The following is an 18,739-nucleotide window of genomic DNA, read 5'->3' as shown; positions in this document are numbered from 1 at the left end:
ACAGAGGGTTGATTATTCCATATTCTTATAAAACAGGTTTCTCCCTCTGAGGTCTCACATCATGCAAAAAATCTCATGAACCTCGACCGACACAGAAGCACAACTTAACATTTTCTGGAGGTTGTATTGTTCACATCTGGTAGAGGAATACATAGAAGTGGACAAAGAAGCACATTCAGCATTATTTCCTTTACACTGGTTCCAGTTCTTTAAGAAAGTGCTCCCCCTGGTGGTGTTGAAGGGAGGAATGAGAATATAAAGACAAGACAAGGTTGAATGTTTCCATATCAAAGTTTATTGCTGACATGCATGTAGAGATCTGATGAAGTAGAAAAATATGTTTTTTTTATACAAACGTGTTTTCATCTGTACAATTACGCAGTTTTCTGTATCTAGATGCCCATGTTCGACCAAGCAGCTTACAACACATTATCCCACTGGGTTCAAACTACACCACATCTCATATCCTACGCTATGTTTCCAGTTGAAACGGTCAGTGATATACTGGTTATATACTGACCACTTAACTTAAGAATCAGAAAAGCTTTTGAAAACTGATAACATTTTTACTAATCATTTAACTAGGTGGGGGGGGATTTAATAAATAATTCTTGCACTGGATTTAAATCTCTGGACCTAAGTGAGTAAACCGTCCTCAGCTTCTCCCGCTGTTGCCCAGGCACTCCTTGCGAGTTCATAATCATGCAACAGTCACATGTTTCACACAGTTTAACCTCACACTATTTCCATGCTTTTCAGTCCACTTCGCACTCTACCAATGTGACTCCGTAAAACAAACATTGAATGTGGTACAATCCACGAGCTATAAAGTGACACACTTCTTGATTACGGAGGGTGGGGTGTGGAGGGGCAGATTGAAAACATCTACATCAAGATCTATCAAACCTATAGTTACTATTCGTTCTGTAGTTGGGCGTCATGGAAGATGGTTTAAGACATTTCCACGGACGATCACTTAATGTTAGCATTCAGCGACGGCTACAGTGTTTATGAAACACCTTCCTGATGAACTACACTACTACAATACTGCTGTTTACCCATAGAATTCACATTGAGGGGGGAAGAGAGCGCACGGCTTCCTTTAAGTATTATCTTAGCCTCCGGATGTGGTGGTCGATGGCCAACGTGGCCTATAACGCACGTCTATCAGCATGTGTTGAAAGAGTTGGTGTCTCGCTGGGTGGAACTACATACAACATGACCGGCGCAGTCATGATGGTACATTATTTACATACTGACCAGAGAGTGCAGCCTTGTGTAGAGGGGAAATGAGAGAGAAAAAAAAACAACACAAGAAAAGTCCCCTCCCGCAAATCAAGATAATGTATTTCTGTATTGTGTAAAAAATAGAACTATGCAAAAGTCAGTCTGGTTATTAGTGTAGCTTAATTTCGACCACAGATGTGGTGGCAACAAAAATGGCAAGAAAACGATTTAAGGAACCCAGACAAGAAAACAGAAGGATGCTACTCGTTGGAGAATGTGGAACGTAGGATCGAAATGAGATGGTCAGAGCAGAGCTGACGTTAACAACACTTCTTAAAGCTGCGAGTTCATAAAGGAGATGTGGGGCCTGTTTCGCTGACATAAGATTTTCTCATGTTAAAAAGGAACTTTGAGCAACTGTGACAAATGTCTGTAAAACAGGCCCCAGTGGTTTAGAGGCTATGTGGGTGAGGGGTCGTCTACACTAGTGAATAAATAAATCAACATGAAATTACAAGAAAACAAGTTGATGTAAAAGACGTATGAAAATATTCCAGATTCATGCAAACGGTTTGAATATAAATAGGAAGAAATCTAAAGAGCCTGAAGCAGGTACCAATACGCAGAAGGCAAGTTGCAGTGAACAGATGCCTAACAGTCACTGGTTTGTAGCTTCGCCATGGTTTGAAGACACACTTTGATAAAAAGAGAAGAATGGGCCGACAGCTGAGAAGACCCAGAAAATAAACTTAAACGCTAAGGAGTTGGCGTTCTCCTTTCTCAATGGAATATTACAGTATCTATTACCAGCCACCGGCGAGTCTCTCAGAGAGCCTATACAGTGAGATAATACACGCAATGTACAAGAGAGAGAGAGGGCTGTTAGAGTGGCTATAGATATGTGACATGATTCATTCATGATCAGAACTAAAACATTTGAGTCAGGTCCCGTCCTGGCGAGGCCTGCTCTGGTTTTCACAGTGTCCACCGCTGAGGCAGGCCAGATAACTGAAAAACTAAAAGCTTGGAGTAGAGCTTAAAGGATCTGAGGCTGTCGGAGGTCAACAGCTCCACAGACTCTTCTTACGCCTGGCCCCCCCAAAAAAAAAAAATTAACACAAACACGTACACACTCATGGATACCGCAGATACATCGAAGCGTAGAATGACTGTTCACATTCATACTGAAAAACAGATTTTGTCTCGGTGAAGAGAAACAGAGAAGTCGAATCCCTGGAAGCCATTCGATTCTGAATGAGGCTGTGGGTACCAGGGTCCTTGGCTAAGATGGATTTTAAGACGGGTTTTTTTTTTTTTGGCAACAGAAACATGACAGTGCCTTGTCTTCACTATAATGGCACTGAGGAAGCGTTACCATTACTATGCCTCGGCAGGGAGGTTCCAACAGTTGTTCCCATTCAGTTCTTGGCATTGTGACTTCCAGGTACCTCACACTAGCTGCCTAGATGCTAAAAATAGATTTCCACAGGGGTGAGCAGAAAGCAGGAGAATACCTGTGTATACCAAAGGATCTTTGTGTCTTTGATATTCAGTATCTTCAAAGCAAAGGTTAGGGATTAAAATGCTACTCGTTATGGTTAATATGATAAAAAGCTTATTCAGATTTTTGAAAAAAGGTATCAGAGCATCGTCACTCTGACAGAAAACATTAATGCTTTATGTCACTGGTGGCATCAAGACTCCATTGTTACAATCCCTTGTCTCAGAACAGTGAGCATGGTTTACCAACAGAGAACAGAGACAGAGAGGTAGATTGATTTGAAGTCAGATTTACATACAAGAGGAGTCTGGATCATGTTCGATACAGGACGACAGGAGAGAGGAAGAGGAGGGAGGGAGAGGAGGAGGGTGGAATGGAGGTAAAGAGAGGTGACTGCTGTGATCAGGTGATCTTACTTGAGGCAATACCATTAACCACTGGGAAGAGAGAGGGTTGCTACATGATTCTGGTCCTGTATTGCTCAGGAGATCCAGAGTTGACAGGTAAAGTGTTACAGTACGGGGGATCTTAGAGGAGGAGGAGGAGGACTATGGGATTAAAACGTCTCTTCAACACTCAGGGCCGAGCCTTGTGTTATTCCACGTGTGTGACTGTGCCATCAGGTTTATTGCACAGTGAGATCTGACTGTGGGTCACCTGAGGGCTAAGAACCTTTGGTTCAGCTCTTCCTCCAGGCCTTTCCATGTTTCACTGGAGGATCCAGACATGAGGAGTGAAGTTCTGGATTTGGGTGTTTGTTCGAGTCCCGTCCTTATGACTGCTCCGCCTAGCTTGCCAAAAGCCCACCTACGAATTGGGGCGTCTGAACCCTGGTTCGGGAAAGGCCCCTACGTATGCAAGTTCAGCTTTAGGGATTAGCCTCTTCTGCCCTCTGTGGACTCCACTGGTCTCTTTACTCCCTGGGGAGACCAGAGCGGCTTGGATGGGTGGTTGGAGGCTATTTCCGGAGGAAACGTTGTGCCAGGATGGCAGCATCTAGCGGGCTCACAGCTTGTGCATCGTGGCCCAGACGCCTTACAGGTGGAATGCTGCCAAACTGGCGCTTGGTGAGAAAGCTCTTGGCCTCATGGATAGTGTTCTTCTCTTCAGCCAACAGCAGCTGCTGGCGCATGTAGTTCTCAAACTCATACTGTGAAGACTCCTCTATCGCCTTGGCCTGAGGGAAGAGAATGTATTCTATTCTAAGTGCTGCAGAAGCTGGACTGAATGAAATCAACATAATCTCCACAAATAACAGATACTTAAACATGAGGCAAAACTGCATGAAAAAAAAATAAAAAATACATCAAACTTCCATTATTAACAAATAATTCTATCAAGTGTCACTTCTCCATTTCAAATATCTCTAATCAATGGATTTATCCAAAAGGTTTTACATTATGACCTTTCTCCAATAACTTGCCTCTTGCAGATGCTCTGGGTGATTCATCTGGTCATCAATATCCGGCACCACCTGCAGAGGGCCACTCAATGATGAAACAGATTGCCTGTCATTAGAAAAACACAACAAAGAAGATGATGATTAACAAAGTTAAAGCACAAAAACAAGGAATCGACAGACAAGAATATATAAATAAATATGACAATTATTCGTAGAGATTTCACAGTAATTCATTGCAATTATTTGTAAGTGCTTAAAAAAATCTGGAGCTACATAGTTTTTTTCAAAGAGCCAGCAGGGGGAGCAATTACCACGAAGCGATGATGCCACTGAGTGACTCCAGCACCTCTCCTGCAGTCAGCCTCTGCTGAGGGTCCAGCACCAGCAGCTTTCGGATCAGGCACACTGTGTTCTCCGACACACGCCCGTCCCTGTGAGGACGGTGAACGAAACAGTTATATTAGTGAAACGTTACAACTTTGAAACCTTCTTATAAAATGTATTTTATACAAAATTTATTGAACGTCTGTACACCCGGTTTTGGTGAGTTTCATTTCACTTGACTGAGAAATCGCGTAAACTTGCGATATAACCACAGTAATAGTTCATGTCATTCTGTGTTGCACCAATACAAAAGGAATTATAAGAAAATAAATGTTAAACAGCACAAACAGTGCTTTTTGGGGCCAGTAGCAGCTGACATTGACTGACAGGTGAGGTACGGTGCAACGTTCTGAGCCCCCCCATTCACATATTTGGACATCACTGTATATATAAAGTCATTATTGGTGTCACCATATGTTTTGGGTTGTGTCATTTGCACTGTTGCTTTCATTTAAAGGTCACCTCGTACCACTCTTAACTGTCCTCGTGTCAAAGTGACAGCCACAGAGGTTACACCCTTCACCCTGGCACAGAAGATGTTGTTATCCCAACAGAGAGTCAGAGGACTCCTGGTTGCCTTAGTGACAGAAAGACTAGAGGTTGGAGTGGTGGTTTGGGAGGAGTTTTATATTGTATAGTGTGGAAAATGCTTTTTAAACATTATATAACAATGGTATAAATTAGAAGGGTTGTAATTATCTTTTACAATTTAAAAATTCCATTTTGGTTATGACAGAGAGCTCAGTACTAATAAAATGTGCCGTTTGGCAATGGCCCTGAAATATGACTCACTCTGGGATGGAGTACTCTGCAGCCTTGATCTTGCGGAAAAGCTCTTGAGGTATGCTGTCATAAAAAGGGAACTGGCCATACAGCATGGTGAAGAGAACCACGCCAAGAGCCCACATGTCACTGGGTTTCCCACGGTATGGTCGACCTGGAGACGGGAGAGCAACAGGATAAGGATTCATGTGATAGTTCAACAAGCAGATGAGCAATAGAGATTCAAATCAACAAATTTGTTTTGCACTGTGTGACTCATTCGGGGCGATCAACCCTTTGACAGGTTCAGATCCTGTCAAGTGCCCGTGTCTAATGATTAACGAGGTGAGAAAACAAACACGAGCATCGGCTGCAGATAAGTTACATTTCCTAAACTTTTCCAACACTTTTAAAATGGGAGAGCCGTGAGAATAATAAACCGTGAGACACTAAATCAGCCATGGAGCTGGTGAGGGTGGAGCATCATCGCTGTGCATGACTATAGGCAGTGTTATTACAGCCAGGCAGGCGGCAGCAACAGCAGGCAATTATGTTACAGCCTGAGAGGCGCACACACACACATATATATACACAAACACACAGGCGAGGGATAGGAGGGGAAGGGGGGTAGATGGGAGTAGTTTCCCTCCAGTGAGTCATCAGTGTGTGAGTCACTGAAGCTCTATTTAATTGTGTGCCTGTCACGTTATGCTGATATACACGCCCCAGTTTTATCTACAGTTCGAGTGGCTGGAGGTGAGCGATTTTTGGTTGAAATAATTCTCCTCAGTCTTGTACAACGTCTCCAGGATTGTCCTGGTGATTAAATGGATTATGCTGGGCTCAAGTGCATGCTCCAGCATCAACTTGACTGGTGGTCATTCAGACCAATGATCATTGTGGAACTGAACAACAACAAAAGGATTTCTGCTTTTTTGCTATTTTGACAGACACACACTGTGAGGAAACCCAACATCGCTGTGATAAGACAGAACATAGAAAAAAAAACTATTTCGAGCTTGTCAGTCAATGATTGGGACATAAACCCCTTCATGTTGCCTAATAACCACAAAAAATAATCAAACAAAATCATATAAACAAGCACAAGCTATGACTGCACATGAAATGCATTATGGGATCTTATCACTAAAACAACATTCAGATGTTCCTGCGTAACGGAGCGACATACTTTTGCCAATACAGTTGATTGTAAAATGGCATAATCTGGCTTTATTAAGTAAGTCTGAAAATGTGAAAATTTCCAGAGATACAAGACAGATGCAAGTTTGTCAAATGTTGACAAACATGAAAACACACCAAGAAAGTGTCTCTAAGCGACTCATTTGTCACTCCACAGAAGTGCAGTGCTTCCTCGAGCTGGTTAAAACAACACTGGATGTAAGTGCATGCATGCACAGTATGGGCGTCACACTTACCACTTAATACATCAGGGCTAATGTAGGCTGGACTTCCTCTCTGGTCTTTGAGCAGGTCGTCCTCGCTCACCAGGTGTTTTCCCAGGCAGAAGTTGGTAATAGTGATTCTGTGAGTCCTGGAAAGCAAATACAAAACATGCAAACACTCCAGAGTCAAATAATGAACCAAGTATTTTCCACATTTCTACTGATCACTCCCCTCAGGGTTCTTTATTCAACTTGATTTAATCATTAATATAAAAATGAGAAACACTGCACTCAGCCCTGGGCATGAAGTAAACATGCAGACAGAGATGGGGAGAACTTGCCAGGATGCAATTTTTTTTTTTTTTAAATAATCCAATGGTTCACTTGGCCTAAAAAATATATCGGTATCTCATGATTGCCAGATGCAAAACAGCATATGCAAACCCAGTGTTATTAGACAGAAATGTTTCCCCATGTCGTTATATTCACCTTCATTAATTAGTTTAATTCAACAAGAGTCTTCATTACACGCTCTGATTTTTTTATACTTTCAGGATGTTTTTCCATCTACATTACACTTTAGACATTTACTGGAAAATGTTGTTGTAGATTCTTGTACCGTTTTTAAATAAGCAGGTTAAACTTGTGTCTCGGTAAAGAGTGATTAATAATGTAATCATCTGAGCTGTAGACAATTCCTTCAAATTAAAAGAAATAAGTTGCATAACACAACATCAAGCTTGATTCAAACAATGATTTCTAAACTGTGCAAAACCAACTGCAACTGTTGAAATCAGGGAATTGATATTTGTTGGTAGGATGCTACTGGAGCTGCTTGATTAAGTTGGTTGGGTTATAATATGCAGAGCTATCTTCACATGTGAAAACATTGGCTTTGCAGATACAGCAAGTAGCTGTTAAACTTGTAGGAGCAAGTATGATATTCCTCTAAACTGTTGACCCTTTGTATCAAGTTCCCTCCTCTGGGTATCCAACTGTATGGGTCTACCAGCGCATTGCTGATGCACAATATAATACATGCACAAAGATGAAAACAGACTAATGCTCCTTTGATACCAGGTCCTGCTCTGTGAGTCGGTATTGGACCAGTAGCATTAGTATCAGATCCCCTATAAGGTAGATGTAAGTGGTAGCAGCTTGACATCTATGAGTTATGACCGTTCTTGACATTTGGACCTTAAACTTCTAGGGCATTGTGCTCTTGTAAAATCCCTATGTTAGCTCCACGGCTCTCCCTGAAGAAAGTTTATTTTTGTCTTTAATCACCAACATTAATCGCTTTAGCAGATATCAACCTACATCTGCCCAGAGACCTTTTGTAAAGACCAGACAAACTGGCACTTCAAAGTCTGGGCGCAGTTGATGCTCTTATACCAGCGATGTTTGATTAATTTGGCTTCTGTGGAAACAAAAAAGATTTTTGTCTGAGTCATCAAGGTAAATTTATCTTGCTTGTGGCAGAGTGAAACCTAACAGTGTTAAAACCCAGCGACGAGACTGGGACCTGTTCTTTATCTCTCCTTTGAACAGAGAGAGAGAAAAAAAATAAGCTGCACTTTGACAAACATATGAGTCAACCTGTGGCTTGGGATAATTGTCTGGATGACTCATCCTGCCTGCATGGTGATGGGCTGGCAAACGAATATGTAAAGCTCACAAAAGATCTAAAATATGTACACAAACTTGCAACTTCAACGGCACCCACACATTTATTCCCATACTAAGCATGAACATGTGAAAATGCACTCAGTAGCACATGAGCTGTACAAAAGAACAGCCGCGGTCTAGTGCCTTGGTCCTCTCTCGATCACGCTTTGCACCCACATCCGCTTTCTAAAAAGTCTGAGGTCAAGAGCTTCCCTTATTCTTTCTCACTTTCACACCCTGCTCCATCACCCTCACACACACAGCTCCCATTACAGCATCTGGAGCCAATTCCTGTCAAACACTCATAACAGCATTTTCGGCTAAATGCTCCAATCTCAATCTTCCGTTCAGTCCATTTAATTTCCAGCTGCTTATGTGATTCAGCCGCTTCAACGGCGTTCGTGATCCAATCCTCGACAACCATATAGTGGCCTAGTAATCTGCAAGAAGAACCGAGTGCTTCAAGGACCCTCAACATAAAAGCTTCCTTTATGAAGGAGTCTGTCCTTTTGTCAGCATGCATCACGACCCAGGTTTCTATTCTTGCACCGGAGATTGGTAAATTAAATTGCAACGTTTGCCTCAAGACGGCAAGGGTCACACGGGGATTGAAGCGAGACCACACCATCTCTGCTTCCTGGTCATGTGACCACCGGGTAAGTCCGGAAACCAGAAACCCAATGCCCCGGTGACTTCTCCTCCCACCCCAAAACCATTTTTCTGAAAATACACCAGCTGACGAGAAAGAGGTTAAACGCAGGGCACCTTCTACAGAGAGAGGAACACTTCATTTCTCAGAACTGCTGGGAAATGAGGATTGAGAGGATCTCACCAAAAGCCAAGAAAAGTTTGATTATACTAATTTCTAAATGTATGTACAGTATAACGTTTCATGGCTACTGCTTGTCTAATACCATTATATTTCAAGAACGAGATATAATTCTCCATTTTCTGCTTTTGATGCATAATTCGACATATTCGTTCATAATAAACCTTGCTTTGGTGTATGTCTATGATTGGCTAAATCCCCTTAGAAATACAACAAAAATGTAGGTGATCGATACAGTTTGGATATTCACCGTGAAAGACCCTGGTTATTGATTTATGACCTCGTGCTTTCACAAGAGCTGGCTCTACAGGAGGAAATCGCATTATTCTTACATAAAATGCTAAACTAGTTGATGACATCCGTGCAGAATTATGACGAGCAGCATGGGAGGGGGATTTTGGGATCAGTCTTGCCTCTAAATTGGTCTCGTCTTTCCCACAGCAACTGTACATTCATGCACGAACAGGGTGGAGTGACAGAGGAAACGTGCAAAGCTAGCAGAGCATGATGCATAAAGGAGGAGGGAAAAGTGAAAGAGGTTATGAAAATAGGGGGATATGACAAAGGTTGCAAAACAAAGGCTGAGGCAGGAAAGGGATTTGGGGTGTAAAAGAACATATGAGAAAAAGCAGGGTAGATGGTAAATAAAGGATGACTGGAAGTGTGTGTGTTTGCAGTGTGCACGTGCATGTGCGTGGTGAGTCAGCTCTGAGCTATGGGGCCCTTGGCAGGCCTCTCCTTTGTCTCCAGCTGGGACGGAGTGTTCTGCCTGTCTGCTCCTCTTCCCATCGGCCCCCACCCCTGGCCAAAACACTCTCCTGTTTCATCACCACCACTACTGCTGCTGCTGCTGCAGGTGGTGGTGGGGGCAATGGGCATGGGCGACTGAGACGCATAGAGAGTGTGTGTGCCTGAGACGCAGAGAGTGAGTGTGTGTGTGTGCCTGAGACGCAGAGGGTGAGTGTGTGTGTGTGCCTGAGACGCAGAGAGAGAGTGTGTGTGTGCCTGAGACGCAGAGAGAGAGTGTGTGTGTGCCTGAGACGCAGAAAGCAAATTAGTGTGTGTGTGCGTGTGCCGAGACACAGAGAGAGAGTGTGTGAGCGTGCGATTGTATGATAAAGGTAAGACAGGTACGTGACATCTCAAAGCGCCCACTCAGACATGCAGATTATATATGATAAGTCAGAGAATAGTCTGCGGGACGACACGTGCGTGTGATGCAAGCACTGGAGATGTTTGGATGTGAAGGTGTGTGTAGGTGCAGAGAGTGTGTATCGATGTTAGTCATCCAAATGAAAAAACTGGTGGGACGATTATCAGTGTCTCCAAGAATATTTGAGAAGTTGTCACTAGACAATACTTATTACGTAAATTCATACTAAAGAGCAAATTGTTGCAAAAAATAGCAGCACTCGCACTGTGAGAAAGAGCGCCTCTCTCAACCATACACTCTGTACATAGGGTGACTAGACAGGGCTATACAGAGGAGTGGTTTTCCCTTTTCTGCGAGGCCAACCTGAACTGCAGCACTCAAGTGACCTGAGGTGCACTCAACAGGGTTCTGAATGCTTTGCAATGCCCCCTCCAGACCCCAAACACTTTCCCACTCAGAACAAAGCAGTGGCATATTCTCTGCTCTCATTTGCCGTCCAGTTCACCCAACAATCCAGCCTTGGGGAATGAATCATCGGCCTTTACTCAACACACACAGGCAAGGACCCAGCGACAGGCACACGGGAAACCGGCTTTAGGTTCCTGTGACTGATCTCACTCCTGGTCTGAGAATGTGACCCCTGCTTGGGATTAAAGCCAAATGCACACCGGATACAGGCTGCTGGGGCCTGCTGAGGTCTCTGACACGTGAGTGAAGACAGAACCACTGACTGGCAGGCTAAAATGACATGACCCCGTAGAAATGAGAGGATTTGAGGCAGCTAACTGCCTGGATGAGTAAATGTTTCTTCTTACCGTTTGTTCAGCACCATGTTTCCTAGCTTGAGGTCTCTGTGCACAATGTTTTTCTGCAGTGGAGGAAAGAGAGAAAAAAACAAATGTTTGGTCATATCTCTCCTCGTGAATCATCGGCATAAAAAAACAGTCAGTTTGTTTCTAGGAGTGGCACAAGAACATGGGAAATGAGTTATCAGAAAGGATGTGAAATTTGTAAACAATAACAAAGCCATTTCTTCTACAGATGACAAAAAACAATGCAGTATCATCCAAGTTTCCTTCATTGAGGAAAACAGAAGACTAAGCATTTGTGGATTTTATGATCTTACAATAAATTGCATAACACGTACCGCTACAGTTTCACAATGCATTAAAAAAAAAAATGTAGGCTCCTCAGTGCCCATACATTGATAGGACTCAGCCGCAATATCAACATTGACCACACATAACAGTTAATCTAATTCAATATTAGATCTGCGAGCCATCCATTCGCCCCTTCCTGACTCTGCTTGCTGTATCTCACAACGACATATCTATAAATTTGGGGAAGAGAGAACTGATATCAACTGGTCAAGGGAAACGCACTTGTGCCAGATGTGAAAAAAAAGCTCACCTTATGAAGAGCATCCACCACACGCACCACATCGTAAAAGATGACGATGGCCTCGCGCTCGCTCAGTCGCTTCTCCTTTATGACGTAATGCTGGAGGTTTATTAGATCTGCTGTTTTGTCACTGAAGTCATGTGCACATAGGCAGTCCAGCACGAGGCAGATCCGCTTCTTCATCTTGCGCACTTTGTTGGCCTCCATGTCCTCCACTATTTCGTAGGCTCGATCCTGCGTGACAACAACGAAGAAGAATGTGAGAAAACAATCTTCAGTTCAGGAACACACTCCTTTTTCTCTATTCCAGAAGCACTTTCCTGTGTGTCCAATCAATGTAAAGTGAGGCTTACATGAATGCATCCAACTGAATGGATTCCTGTATTATAATAATGGAGCTGATTCATTCAGCTTAGACGGACATAGATTCAAGCAGGGCATAGAGTATCAATCAACAGCCTGCATGTAGCCTGAGGGAATAAGATGCATCTACTCCTCCATAGTAGAGGGTAAATCTGGGTGATGGAGAGTGAACAGCAAAGGTCATTCCTCTTCTTCAACTCTTATCGGAGTCACCACTTCTTATTGATTTCTAGTTGTCAGTTTTTTTTTTTTTAAGCACTCCGCACCTTTGAAAGCGCACATTATTAACTCGTTCTCTCACAGAGGAGATACACTATAATAATCCAATCAATATTGAGGGCCTAAATGAATCAGCGTGACTGACTCGATGCAGCTATTTTGAGAACACCGGCAGAGTGGAACAGACAGGATGTGAATGAGAGAGAGACAAAGACGGAAAAAAGAAATAGAGAGAGAGAAGGCAGATGGAACAATAACAAAGTTAGTGGAAGAGACAGACGGGAAGACAGGTGAGGGAAGAGGCTCACTGTGAATGGATAGCACTGTGTAGGGAAAACAGCTGCTGATAAATATAGCTACTAATGGTACTCCCACTTTGCTATTGAGAAGCCTGATAAAGAAAATAAAAGCAACTGGCTGGACTAATGATGGGCTAACCTTTAGCGCCATTACTGAGATGGTAAGGGCACACCATTACCTGTTCTTAAAAGGGTGACACCATATTCTGAACTGGTGTGTTCATCAGAATTATACAGAAAGCTTGCCCACGGTTCTGAGTAATATTTGTATGTAATAAATGAAAGTATTTGTCGGCCATGTTTTAATTATTTGATTGAACCCATTCTAAAAACACATAGCAATATTATCATTGCTACCTGGAAGAGGCCGTGGTGGTGGACAACCCCATCCTGGTTGTGCAGTAGAGACAGCAGCGAGTACTCTGTGTGCAGCAGCATCTTCCCCTGCCTCTCCTCCTGAGTCTCGCCTGCAGAGTCCACTCGCTCCTCCAGAGTCAGGATCTGCCGTAACGAGAAGAGTGAAAAACTTAAGAGGTCAAGAAAAAAAAAACTCATAGATCAGTCAGTGGAAAGACGGCTTTGACCATTTAGTATGTAGCTAATCTTCAGGTCCCTGACAATAAACCTTTTAATGACTGGAAGCATGAGTGAAAGATCCAGCTGCTTAGCATTTAGCAAGAAGTTACAACCAGTGTGATGGAGATGGCAAAGCAGCGCGCAGCTTTAAAATAGGGGCTCATATACCAATGCGAAGTAAACAAGCTGTGCAGCAGACATTGAGGCGCTGCAGTCACGGGTATGAGGGCAGGGTCACAAACTCACTACATGGTCGTGGGGGTTAAAAGTTGACATTCCAGGTGGGGCACTACCTTCCTCGCCCCCCCAGCCCCTTCCTTTCCACTCGCCTTTCCTTGTGTAACAGACACTGGATAGCCCCTATAAACACATTGCCCGACTGAGGTTTTGTTGTTTGCATGAGACTGAAACAGGGGGCCATAAAGTAAACACCACCAAAAGAGGGTCAAAGGTTCAGATGTCTACTGGAAGACCACATGTATGATATGTTATTATTTAAACATGTGTTAGATGTTTGTGGGAGATTAAAAAGAAAAAATTGCGAGCCCCAAAACCCAGTCCGACTTACTTTGAGCTGATAGAAGTCATCGGTGCCGTCCTTTCTGGCCAGACACTGCACTATGCTGGGCACGGGTGAATTGCCCAGGCGAGGCCCTGCAAGGATAAGAAAAGGAACAGCTGCATGACCAAAAGGCAGGCCACATGCCATAGTGTCTGTCTCACTGCAACTCATTAAAGGCTTCATAGACATGTACCCCTTAACACCTCTAGTGCAATGTTTGCTTTGCCACTCTGCATTGCAAATAGTGAAGGAGTTGTGTAGTAGAAAAACACAAACTACTTGAGAGTATGAGAGAGCAATTTTGTGAGAAAGGAAATAACCCTGCTCCAGCACAGACGCAGACCTTTCTGGTCGATGTAATGGGGATCAGCAAAATTCTTGGCATTCTTGTGTCAGGCGTGCATACACACAGAGACACCCCGCAACTCTCTACTTCATGCACACATGTAAACAGCTACCTATAGGTTGTCTGCACACACATTAAAAGCTACACATGCAATATCTACCACACAGGCTACCATTTCAATACATTTGGTGTTCGAGCAAACATTAGTAGCTTCCTTACCGAGGATGAAGGGCCCGGCTCTCTTGGCGTTGTTGCCGGATATTCCAGGACATTGCAGCTTACTGGCCCTGCCTGAGGTCTCTCCAGCCCCCCTCTCCGACAAGCGCCGCTTCGACATACTGGAGCTCTGTAGGAGAGTAAATCAGATTAGTACAAGGGATCAAGATAGCAAAGTTAAAAGCTAAACGCGTGCATGAAACTGCTAACCCACAAACGTTTGGGTGATCTCCAAAAAATGCGACAATATGTAAACAAAAAGTACATAAAAATAAAGACGTCACCAAGTATTTTTGCAGTAATCCTGCAGGCCGGTAGAGAGCACACCGATTAGAGAGCAGAGGTGAAAGAAGGTAAACTTCAGGGCAGCTCCTCCCAGACTATTTTGAATATCCCTCCCACACATTTACCAACACCTCACTGTGAATGTGAGGCCATTACAGCCCCATTCAGAGTGATGGCCGGTGGTGACAAAGGTGACACTTCAGATTCAATCTCCCCAACACAAATGCAAATGTACCACAATCTGCAATTTAAACTGAAATCATTTTCTTGTTAATGTGTTCTACTAACAAGAAACCAATCTTTAGACAGGGGCTTTTTTATTTACAACCCACCACTGATTCACAAGTCTGTCTTTAGCTTTTCTGGCTGCAGTGGGCAAGGGCTTGAGAAAATCCTTCCGCTCTTAATCTGCACATATGATCTCACAAACTGTATAGCCGGCTTATCTATGCAGACCTTCCTCTGAAAGGACATGCATGTTCCAACAAGGCTGGAAGAAAAATAAAGCCAAGCCCTTACTATGGTAAGGAACTGGATTTGCATGCCAGAAGAACCAGTGACACAGTGTGACACATCGTCTTTACACAAACTAATTTAACCGCCAAGGCAGACCTACCTCCCAGAATTCGGAGATCAAGAGGTATGCCTTGTTTACTGATACTGAGTTCCTGTGTGATGAAACCTCATTTGCTTCTCGTAACAGGGAAGTGGTGCCTTGAACCGAGAGCGATGATTCACCCTGCTGTCATCCTGAGTTTCCATTGGACAGAAATGCTTACATGACCAGGTGATGACGCTGATAAGAGTGTGGATTGTGCCCTGCAAGCCTCCGACATGTGCACCATGTCAAATGAGGAAAAAGTAAATAAATAAAACATATCATGAGATATAAGCCCAGAAAAAGGTTAACGTAATGAGACATATCTGCAGTAAAAATATCACTATGCATATGTTAAAATATTACAGAGGGGTGATTCCGTCACTTCATAAACTGCAAACTAGACATTGAACGAAGAGCTGCTGAATACCGAGAAACGTTTGAATGTGGAACTTGTCCGGCAGATCGAAACAAACTAGACAAAAAACATGAAACATGTTTCCGTTTCAAAACTAAATCGTGCGACACTCGCCAGTTGGCGTTTTTGGGCAGAGCGGAGGCAGGACAGTTGGCAGCCAGTGTGGGCTGATATGAATTCTCACTTCCATGAGGCTTTTTATGATCCCAGACAGCAGACAGTGTCATCGTCATGTCTCTCACCCATCTGTCTCCATCTCTGCTAGTCATCACCCACTGAGTCTGATGAGCTGAGGTTTTCTGAGAGCATTTACGACACAAGCCAGAGTGACACCAAGTCATGCTGCCAATAGTAGGAGAGCCTCTTACTCTAGAGCACGCGGAGCGATGGATAATCTGTGATTAACGGGGCTCCTGGGCAGGAAATTGTTTAAACTTTTGTTTTGATCCAAAAGCCAAAGGGGCATGCAAAATCAACATGCTGCCTCCAGTGCTGCAAGATAAATGTTTTCAATCTTTCTGATTCAGTGAAATAAGCGCACAAAGCTAAGAACCAAACTAAAACGCACACTGATCCGTGCACCTTGGACTTAAAAACACAAAACTGACTCATGGACAGTAACTGGACCCGAGGCTACTCATTTACCTACTAAACACCAGCTGCAGTGCTGTGGAGCCAACCCCCGACACATCTGAAAAGCAAAGGTCAATGCAGCCAACTAATGCACACTGACCTAAATGACATCAGCGCAATGACAGCACTCAGCTATCCTTCTCTGACACCGCTGCGACTCTTTGCACAGCCAGTGATCTGGCAAGCAAGTCTGCCTGTAACTCCCTCTGACTGTACCGGAGGGAGGACAAGAACAGATACAGCCTCTGAATCATATCACACAAAAGGAGGAGAGACACGCTGCTGGTGCCCACGGGAAATGTGGGCTCCTGAAATAGTATCAGAACAAAACAACCACGTAGGTGTCTCAAGATCCACCCACCCAGACTCCAGGCCACTTGTCTGGCTCTGCAAGAACAACATTATTGCACAAATCAAGATAGTATCAAGAGGGACAAAAAACTAAATGCACATGCACAAGCACCTCGCTCAAGCAGGTGGTAAACTTATCAGTGGACTGCAGAGAAAGAGCAGTGAGTTCGTGTGCTCCAGATCGATCAATGCACAGAGGGACCTGGAACACAAGTCGAGACAAAGAGGTTGAAGCAACTCGAAGGTCACACGCGCTTCGGTCACGCTGCTTGTCTGACATGTCAATCAATCATGTGCGGACGCATCGTGCTGCAGCTGCTCGCCACATTAGAGAAATCCAAAACGCCCTTGGCCTCACACAACTGCGGACACAAGGTCACCATCCAAACCACTTGACGAAAATAATCACGAATGCACACAGCCGGTCACACACTGTTTGGTGCCATTTTGCGGCCACGGACTCCGGACACCGCTCGGCAGCGACACGAGTCGTGGAGTTAAAGCTCCCGTGGACTCGATGCCTTTAAACTCGTGCAAGAAAAAACTAAAAAAAACACACAACTAGAAGCTAAGATCTGGAATCACCAGGTGCAAACGTGTTTTGCCCACAGCGATCACTACTCGATGGCCGGGATACGTTTACAAACAGTCTCTGTACACACTGTGCGCTAATGTGGACAACCGAAGGGAGGTATTTAAATAAACACACGCAAACGTACGCGCTGGTGTTTACACACCATGTAAGTTAAGGAAACACAACTTGTCTCGGGGGGGGGGGGGGGGCGCAGATACAAACTTATCCCGGCGGAATCGCTCAGCTGGAGCCTCCAGGAGCACCGGCCACACAAAGGGACAAACGGCACAACAACGAGCGGTTCTCTCAGAGCAAACTACCCAGCGCAGCCGTTAGCTAGCTTAATGCTACGGTGGCGTGAGGTCCGGGGTTGCAGGGAGGTTTAACTGCGACTAACCGACCAGAGAGAGCACCGCCGAGGGCTGGAGGCTCCGGAGCCGCCGGGAGGCCATTTAAACCGAGCGGGGGGACGTTACAGCTGGTTAGCAGAGCCGCGGCTAGGTAGCGACGCAGCGGCCGCCGCGCTTACCTCGAGCCGAAACCGCCGGGGAAAGTCTGCCTCGCCTCCTTATATCGTGGACATGTCTCGGGTACACGCTGCGGTGGAGCTGCAGGGGTTCTGTCGGACGCAGCGGCGGCCACGCAGGGTTGGTTGCGGGTTCGCTGAGCCTCTGGTACCGAAGTGAGCCGTCGGGGATAAAGAGCCTCCGCTCTTCGCTGAGCGCATCTTTCCACAGCGACAGCGCCACCTGACAACGGAAGTGACGCACACGGCTGCTTTGATTGACAGCCGCGACCGACCAATGAGAACCAGCTTGTGCGGTTTTCCCCCCCTCGGTTGCACACCGATGATGAAATTGTTTGGGAAATAAAAGTTGCAATGAAACATGACGTCATAGTGCGCGAAAACACATATAAATTAGGTTTATTGTGCTCAGACATATATGATGATATCATAAATCATTATGTGTCATGTACATGAAATAATCCAACCCACATGCACTTAGACTGAGATAAAATAAGGAATAACATTAAGAAGAAGAAGAATGGAACACAACTTTTTACTGAGTATTAATATGCAAACTAAGAACTAACTTGAACTAACTAATCCCTCCTGAGTTCAGACAAACTCTAAAATAAACATATTCATAAAACATGTTTTTATAGCATCCAGACAGAAGAAAAAAAGTCTTATTATTTAATTGCTATTCATTTAATGTCAAATGAATAGCAATTATTTATAAAGCACATTTAAAACAACTTGGGCGACCAAAGTGCTTCACAAAGTAAAAGGTACAACAAGAATACAGCAACACGCAATACATAAAAAATACCAATAATAAAAATAAGGTAAACTAATACAAAGTAAAATCTACTGGGACAAATATGTAAACAAATTTAAATAGTCATTGAATAGTAACGATTAAAAAAAATTAGTAAGTGGAGGTTCTGTCCATATGACCTAAGTGAAGTAATTTCTATTAATAGAAACCATAACATACACCTGCCACGTGCCTGCCTATTTTTATGCACATATAGAGTGCTGACTTCTAAAACTTTAGTTCATAC

General features: G+C 44.0%; 1 protein-coding gene across 2 annotated transcripts; it reads right to left on the bottom strand.

The window, feature by feature from the left end:
* Positions 1-272: 272 nt before the first annotated feature.
* stk40 (serine/threonine kinase 40) lies at positions 273-17,924 on the bottom strand. Of its 2 annotated transcripts, none has more exons than XM_062398946.1 (11): positions 17,700-17,924; positions 14,315-14,441; positions 13,756-13,841; positions 12,969-13,112; positions 11,740-11,964; positions 11,145-11,197; positions 6,713-6,828; positions 5,307-5,451; positions 4,442-4,561; positions 4,152-4,236; positions 273-3,905 (listed from the first exon to the last, which is right to left on the bottom strand). In XM_062398946.1, exons 2-11 carry the CDS (start codon positions 14,430-14,432, stop codon positions 3,687-3,689), a joined length of 1,311 nt encoding a protein of 436 aa, XP_062254930.1. In that variant the 5' UTR covers positions 14,433-14,441; positions 17,700-17,924; the 3' UTR covers positions 273-3,686. The 2 variants fall into 2 exon arrangements, with proteins under 2 accessions (XP_062254930.1, XP_062254931.1); XM_062398947.1 differs by lacking the exon at positions 17,700-17,924 and adding an exon at positions 15,213-17,355.
* Between the last annotated feature and the right edge of the window lie 815 nt (positions 17,925-18,739).

The sequence above is a fragment of the Platichthys flesus genome, chromosome 11, assembly GCF_949316205.1.
Source record: "Platichthys flesus chromosome 11, fPlaFle2.1, whole genome shotgun sequence".
NCBI lineage: Eukaryota > Metazoa > Chordata > Actinopteri > Pleuronectiformes > Pleuronectidae > Platichthys > Platichthys flesus.
Note: the sequence above shows the minus strand (reverse complement) of the source record. Positions and strands in the feature narration are given on the sequence as shown.